This window comes from Passer montanus, unplaced genomic scaffold (genome assembly GCF_014805655.1).
Source record: "Passer montanus isolate IOZ18808 unplaced genomic scaffold, ASM1480565v1 scaffold19, whole genome shotgun sequence".
Lineage (NCBI taxonomy): Eukaryota > Metazoa > Chordata > Aves > Passeriformes > Passeridae > Passer > Passer montanus.
In genome coordinates, this window is record NW_024366480.1 from 539,987 (window position 1) to 548,505 (window position 8,519).

Consider the following 8,519-nt stretch of genomic DNA (forward strand, 5'->3'; position numbering starts at 1 on the left):
ACCTGAGGTCCATCATATATTTTTTATTACTTTTGGCATGATGTACCTGCTTGCAATAACTCCCAATGGGTGGTGATGTTTCTGACAGCTCTTCAAGACAAGTTTGTGTTTAATGGCTGGTGTATGTTTTCTTTGCACATATTTACTCAAACTCAGTGTGCCAATCTTCCAGTTGTCAAAATACTATGCAAGCAAAAGAAATTGACTTTTCTGTCTGTACAAGGCAAACTAATAATTCACCTAAGTCCTTTAGTATTACAGTTAGAATGTTCTCTAACTTAGATTGGTAAAAGTCAGAAACAGTAAACAATTAAATAACTCATTGACTTGGTCATTGAGATAAAACTGGGACAAGTGGGAATTCAGTTTTCCTTTTCTGCACTACAGCTTGATGTTAAAATAATATACTTTCATACAAATGTATATATTTGCACCTAATGTACAGGTATTTCTGTGTTTTTTTAAGAATGCTTTGTACTTAATTACCTTAACTGGAATACACTGCTTTAGCTTGGAAAACACACCAGCATATCCACTGAACTCTGACTCACATAGAAACTAACATGACTATTGAAAATATATTTACTGAAATGATGTTTTGCTACTATGCTGGGTAATGGCTGTCATGTCTTTTCTGGGTGCAAAAATTTAATTCTACATTTTGTTGTTATATTTTTTGCACTGACCAAATAAACAGCTTACCAGAATACCAGAATTAGACTGTACATAAACTCATTTTATGTTTCTGACCACACAAAAATATATTAAAAGGTAACAACTTAGAAAACCTCATCAGGAATTGCTGCCAAATTTACTATATCTGAATACACTGAATATAGTGATAAAATATAAGGTACTGAAGAGTGCCATAATTCAGATGTTCTGAATTTGACCTACTAGTCTGCTTCTGATCTTAGTCCTACTCATTCTTTTAGGTCTCATCCCCTTGGGGCAACAGCATTTTCCCAGATGCCTGAGGAAGCACTCCTGTTTCCCAGTAACTGGCACACCCATGTGAATAGTAGTTCCAAATATAACACCATCACAATTTTAATCTGCTTTCATCTGATTTTGCAAAGTAACCAGAAGCTGTAGAGAGGAAATAACAGTGAATGTGTAGGAAACATAACTGACACTTTTTTCCTTACTCCTCTTGGCCACATTTTTTTTTGATGTGTCTATAAATCAACACTGTTGTTTGGAAAATTGGCAATATGACAAAGATGAAGTCCTTCAGCTATAAACACACAAGGGGTCATTTTACTTGAAGCTATGATTTACTCAGATTAAAGACAGCAGAATAGACACTACTTTTTAGCCTGTAGGCATTTAATAGAATTTATGTTGTTTTGTAGGTTGTGATTTCAGTTTTAAATTATTGCAATTTTTGGATAATTTCCTGGGTAGAAAATCTGACCATGCAAAACTACCTTGGCTAGAAAATTAGGTTTCACCTGATCAAGAGTATTACACAAATTTCAAAGAACACTAAAGTCAGCTTACAAGAAGGAGACAAAACTGCTCATCTATTGTGAGCATTGTAAGCATCTATTATACTATTTGTGCAAGATGGTTTGATTTAAACTGACTTCCACGAATAAAGGTTTGATGAATCAAATAAATTATGATGCTTTGCTGGAATAAAGTAGCTGTTTATAATACCGTGTTACAGAAAAAAAAAAATACTTTTCTGCCTTGCTAACAGTTCATGTTACAAAAATTCTTTTAAAATTCCTCATAATTACACATGGCATACAAGGAGCACAGCTGTAAAAGCTGTGAGCAACCTTCACCTTACTGAGATACTGACGAGTCTCTTCAACTAAGATTTACCTACCAGTATTACCAAAGTTTATCTCTATGCCCAAGTACCTTCAACATGTCTTTCATGTCATTGGTTCCAAGTTACTGCAACCACAGCAGCACTTTCTAAAGTCACAACACAATCATGGTCACTTCTGTTTTCTTCTCACTCAAAATAATGCTATTCTAACAGAATTTTTTGGTATCCTATATCCACTTTCTAGAGAACTCTTATAAATGTAGAGTCACTATATGACATGCTCACGTGTCATCAGCCCTTTCAGCAGCTCAAAGGGTGAGTAATTAGCACAAAGTTTTTTGTTGTTAATGTATTTAAAATCATGTGATTTATAATTCATTCACCAAAATAAAAACTCACTGTGGTCCAAGTTCCTTTGCTTTACTACAGTAGAATGTAAACCCCAAAACTTGTAAACAAAATACAGTGAACACTTTGTTCATGACATGTCATGAACAAATTACCAAAATGTGTTGTCTCCTCAGGTGTCAGTTTTCCTCTCTTGCAGTGACTGATGGTTCCCAGTGTTATTACAGAAACAGATTGATCTTTTTAATGAGCTAGTTTAATAGACTCCAAAATCTCACCGTGGCTGCTCATCCGTGTCAGACCATATGCACCAAGAAAACATTCAGTAAAACACAAAGCTCGGCTGTCAGATTGCTCCATAAAACCTCACATACAGTAGACTCAGATATGCAGATAAATAACAAGAATTGGAAAATGGATATGCAAAAAAGGTTCTGAAATTATAAGCAGAAAAAAATACTGTATGTGGATTTTCTTCAACAAAAAATCATGAGGAAGCTGTGGTTACAAGTGTGGTAACACTTGTTCCACCTTCTTTGCCTAACCCTCTACTGTACTCTTCCTATGGTGGAATTAATGGTATGCAGTTACCCATGCCCAAATGAAAAATATAAATGTGTATGTGTATATATATATAACATATACATTATATACAATGCATGCCTGTGCATAACTATATATCTGTACATCTATATCATATACCTTGGGAAGTGAAAAAGATACCACAGTTTACTTCAGTAAGACACACATCTTCAATCAAAATTACTCCAGCTGCACTTAGGTCTCCTGGAAAGATGTGGCCTTTGAGCAATTTTTTTTTCATTTACTAGCCGTGGAGTCACAGTAAACCCTTCCCTGAAAGTATGTGTCCTATCTTCTGCTGACTTTGTACTAGTATATTTGAAAATTACTTATATTTCTAAACAAAAGGTATATATATTTCCAGATGTTTCCTCATGCTCCTCTGTAAACAATTAAAATAATTAATAGTGTAATGAGTATAAAGCCAGACAAGTATTTGGTTTCAATACTCACTCAGTCTAGGCATGTTCTACCTCTGAGGGCAGTTTTTTGTGGTTGATTTACTTACATTATCCAAATTAAAAGGTATGCAGACTCCAATTCAGTAAATTTAAGAATCTTTCCAAAAGCATCTTGTTCTTTTTACTAAATCTGTTGCACAAATGTTCTTGAGTGCACAAGACAACTCCACTGAACTTGGTTCAGCCAACACTATCACATTTTTTTTCTGTATAGCTTTTATTATAGTCATAGGCAATGGAGAAGTAGATGTGACTAACCAGTGACAGGGTTGCTATACACTGAACAAAACCAACTTATTTTTTAAGCTCAAGGTACCATTCCAATGAGCACACTGGGCAGTCTCTTCTCATGTGAGCCTTTTTCACTACAGCAAACAGTTGCAGGGTCAAAAAGAAAGGATGAGGTTTTTCTGAAACACCACTTCCCCAGAAGTAAGGAGCTGAATTTCAGGCTGCAACTGACAGAAGCTGCTGCACCTTGGAGTGTGCAGGCCAAGGGGACACCCCATGCTACACCCTCCCTGGACCCTGGGAATTCAAACACAGGCTCTTACCCACAACAATGGAAGTTAAACAGTCTACCCCTTACCCCAAAAGCTGCATTACTTCCCAAGTTGTTCATGGCCTAAGAGAGACTTCAGCTGTGAAGCCAATGGCTCTTGACTTTGCAAGCAGAGACTCAGGAATTTTAAGAGCACCTACATATTTTAACTAAAATGAAATGCTGAGAAGAAAATTCATAAACTATACCCAAATCTCTCTAGGTCTGGGCCTCAGTTTTAACTAAAAGATGAAGGCTGACTTTAAATTCCAATATTCCCCTGATCTGCTGGTCACTTTATATACTAATCTTATGTCCTTTTTGTTATAAAACCAATACAGGGTTTTTCAATTACAAAGTTCTTGTCCTAGTCTCTCACTCATCTTCTCCCTCACAAGCAGGACTGAAGATAACACAGGTGAGACAGTACTTACTACAAAATAACCAAATTCATCATTGTCAAACAGGGTCTCAAAGAGAAGGAGCATTATTTCAAATGCTAAGGATGGAAGGCAGAGGAAAGACTTTATCTTGCATTTTTCCTTTGTGGCCCTATGGGAAGTATGAGTAATACTCCTCCCTACTAACAGGGGAAAAAAAGTGAAAAGGAAAGCACAACCTTCTTCTTGTCTGTATTCTGTCAAGAAATACCTCACTGGCTTATGAGATAATTTCACGTGTGTCTATCTCCTTGCAGGAAAAATGTGGTGTCTGCTACTGACACCGGAGTACGGCATGCTGACATCGAAGTTATTCACAAGACATTAAGAGGCCTTTTTAACAGACGTTTTGGTACACTACTCTGCAAAGACTGAGAATATACAGAACTGCCCCAAGGTGCTAAATTTCAGCTTTGGAAAAATTATTTCATTGCACATAGTAAGAGAATACAAGTAAAATGTGCAAAACTTAATCATTCTGAAGTGGAGAAACATGCTTGTTGTAACCCCAATAGCTTCTTCAGTTTGGTCTAGTTGTCTGGAAAAACTGGGGGTAAGAGGATAGCTACATATAAAAAGAGCTTTTCGGCTTGTCCCTTAATTTTTTTGCTGGTCACAGTGATTTTTCTGAAACACAGTCTCAGGCAAACTAATTTCAAATACTTTCACATCTTTTTCTCTAATGGCGATGTGACTATAAATTTTACTTTTCACTTCTGGCTATGAGAAATCTAAAGTTTTACTGTGAGCTTTCAGATTTTGTTTTATCTTTATTTTTGTGCCATTCAAGCTTGTTCCAACACAAAAACATCACCTGTACAAAGTTATGACGCTTCTTGACTTTGAAAATTATATTTTTTGTTTAAAAGATAACTAGGATACGTGCATACCTCAGGCATACAGGTAGTGGTATTTGGCAGAAAAGCGTAATAAAAGTTTCTCACACTATAAAACCCATGGCAAACCAATCAATGTAAAATACAATACCTGAGTTTCCCAAAGGTAAAATGTAAATGCCAGTTGAATTTCTAGCATTAGCATAGGAAGGCAGTTAAAAGTAAACAACCACAAGAGTAATTTCCTTGTAACACTAAACAAAGAACTTTATTCCAAAAAAATAGAAACTGTTCCATACCCCTAAAGCCACTGTACTTCACACACATGCATTCGCTTGTCCCATTTCTGCATGGACTCTCCTCAGCTCAACAACAAAACAGATTGCAGTGAACATTTCTCCTCTTTGAAAGAAATACCCTTATGCATATTCCATGTACAGCTATGGAAATATGGCACAACAGAAGGAGTCAAAGCCCTGAGTGTGCTCTGGGGTTTGCCTTGTACTTCCCAATATAAATGCCTAGCAACTCTCCTCACATTTAATGTTGAGTTCAACAAAACGTCAGATGCAAAGGACTTGCATATGGAGCTGGCATGATCTGCTGCTTGGCACTTCATGACAGAAATACTGTGCACAAAGTACTACAGTACTGGCTGACCATTACTTCTGTGTGGATATAACCACAGTGTGTCCTGAGGTGACTGAATCAGTGTGTGCATATATTATCTTTATATACTCAGGAATATATCTGTGTATACAGCTCTCTCTATATATGTATATGTAAGTGTATATATGCAGACATGCATAAGCACGACCTGTTATGACAGGGCATGGGGAATAATTTTAAGCTAATAAAGAGAGTAGATTCAGACTAGGAAGAAATTCTTAGTATGGAAGGTGGAGAAATACTGGTTTGCCAGAGAGATGATGGATGCACCGTCTCTGGAAGCATTCATGGTCAGGTTGGATCTGAAGGACCTGCACATCCCAGGGAACACCACCCGAGTACCCCCCCAGCACCCACCCTTATGCTGTCCCTGTGCTGGAGGAGCTCAGCACCTCAGCCCACAGACCCTCTGGGCAGGGCAGGAAAGGCACAGTGCTGCTCACCTGTCTGGAGTTCGCCTCTTCCCGTTTTCGTTCACATCGAGAAGCAGCTCTGAGGAGTCAACAGGTGAGGTGGTGCTGGCATCCAGAAGCAGCTGTTCGTGCTGGGCGAGGTACTGGGCTGGGTTCTGCTTGGCTAGCCTTGCACAGTGCAGCAGCTCCCGCTGCAGCAGGGGCAGATTGGCCTGCAAGAATGCAGCACGTGTTAAGAGGGCAGCTTGCAAGCAGTTTCAACAGAGGTGAAGAAGAAAAATCAGAAATCAGAGGAAAGCCTGCTTTGAGTTGAAACTGTTGCTATCATTCCCAGCTAGGTTTGTGGTTAGCTGCTTGAAAGCAGGCAGCCTTCAAAAGTGGCTATAGCTTTACTAAATATGCATGGAAGGATGGGAGCTTACCAAAAATGTAACAGAAAACGGTAAATGCTGAGAAAACCAGGACTGAGTGCCACATCTTTTAAAGAGGGAAAAAGCACTGTCTTGGCTGACTTCTGCTTTCTAACTGTCTAAAACCTGATCTCTATGGAGCAGCTGTTTTCAACAAGTGACAATCCTTTGTTTCCCATTCAGACTGCAGTTAGTACTCAGAAATTGTCTGAAACCGGGGGGATCTGCAACTCTACGAGCTGCCTCAGTCACCGTCCTTTGAGGGCCCTGGGGAGAACAGGATTGAGAACAGGACTGCCCTCAGCTTTCCTATTACACTTGCAGTTGCACATTAAGATAAAGATTACAACAAAATCTCACGTTCCAGAGCTTCAGTTAATCACCTGGAGGGGCTACAATTCTCCTCCTAGCCAGATGTAGCCTGAAGGATTTCTAACTGTTCTTTCATGGCACCACTGGGACTTGGGTCAGGGCCTGGAGATTACCAGGACTCAGACAAAGAGAACTGAAAAGGCTGGTTGATCCCTGGACAGCACATTTTGCCCATCTACTGCAGTCACACTTAGTCATATGTTTTGCCAGAACAGGTGGAACCGTATGTCCCTTCCCTCTGCAGAGATAGTTACACATTTTGGGAATCATCTTCCTTTATTTGCAGCACATGCCAACATAGATACTAAGAGAGGCCGCTCATTTTTTACATAATTATTTTTGTACCATAAAGGGATGTGCCTTGGCCTCTCTTGTTCCATCACTATTGCACGATGACTTTTCACCTCAGAATTTTCAAGTATTGGATTAAATTTCATAACCTTTAGTAATCAAAGATAAGACAAAGAACTTCAGTAGCTTCCTTTGCTTTTGAAATAACTCTCACTTAAAAAAACCCCAAACAAACAAACAAACAAATAGAACCAAAAAAACTCTTATTTTTTAAAGCAGGAAAATACTTCTGAAGTCAAAGAAGTTCTAAAAGCAATGTGCATGGAACCAAACAAAAAACAGATGTTCTGAAAAGTTTTGAGCCCGGGATCTTGGTAAATTACTTTGTTAGCATTGTAACAATGGCAACTGCTCCAGCACCTATTGTTACCATAAAAGCAGAACCACTGTGTCACAAAAAACGCCAGAATAGTCACTACATATGAAACTTTTAACAGTGGTGAAAAAACTAGAAATTGATATCAGTTATTCATAGCATAGAAAGACAGTTGGTTGTGGAATACAGAGGTATTTTCAGACCTACACAGAACAGAAATATTTTGTGAAAGAACCAAGTCTCTATTTTCTTTCAGTTATCAGAGAGATAGACTGACTGACTGTATTGTAAGCAGGGTTTTTCACTCATTTTAATTTCACTGCTTCTTTAAAAAGCTCACAGAGAATACAAGTCAAGACACCCAACTACTTCAACTGCCTTGCATGGCAGAAAATAGTTAGAAAAGTCCACATATATTTACAAATAATATCTGGAAGAATTAAAAGAATCAGGTTTAGTATTTGACTAGTGGTACATACTTAAAAGATGTATCATCACATGTCAGCAGGCCTGTGAGGTAGAAATGTGAAGGTCCTACTTAGGAGGTGAGTAATGGAAGAAATAATACATTTGTACTCCTTATCCACTATCACAAACAAAGACCTTTTTAATGCATAGATACTCCTGGAGACAACCAAATTTTGAATTGTTCAGCAAACATTTTGATTTATTTTACTTGTTTACCTTCTCCTAAAGAAATGTTCATTCTTGCCCTTTAGCCATAAGCATGAACATTTGCAGATAAATTTATCTAAATAGATTGAACATATTTTCTTTGCACAGAACAAGCATGTACAGCTTTTAATATGTTTATGAAAAGCAGATACCTTCAGTTGCTTAATTTCTTAGAAGTTAGTATAGAAAACTATGATTGACATGCCTTATAATATGGGCTTGTAATAGCACAAAGTAATATTTGGACAAATATTTAACACGAAGTCAAGAAAAGCAGTATTTAAAAATTTATTATTCAGCTCAAGTATTTTCAACCTACTCA

General features: G+C 37.7%; 1 protein-coding gene across 4 annotated transcripts in view; it reads right to left on the minus strand.

The window, feature by feature from the left end:
* Positions 1-8,519, minus strand: part of RUNX1T1 (RUNX1 partner transcriptional co-repressor 1) — a 115,232-nt gene that overhangs the window by 31,047 nt on the left and 75,666 nt on the right. For all 4 annotated transcript variants that reach the window (XM_039706175.1, XM_039706176.1, XM_039706178.1 and 1 more), the window contains one exon: positions 6,104-6,285. In XM_039706175.1, the coding sequence (XP_039562109.1) occupies positions 6,104-6,285 (182 nt within the window). The remainder of the gene's footprint in view (positions 1-6,103; positions 6,286-8,519) is intronic.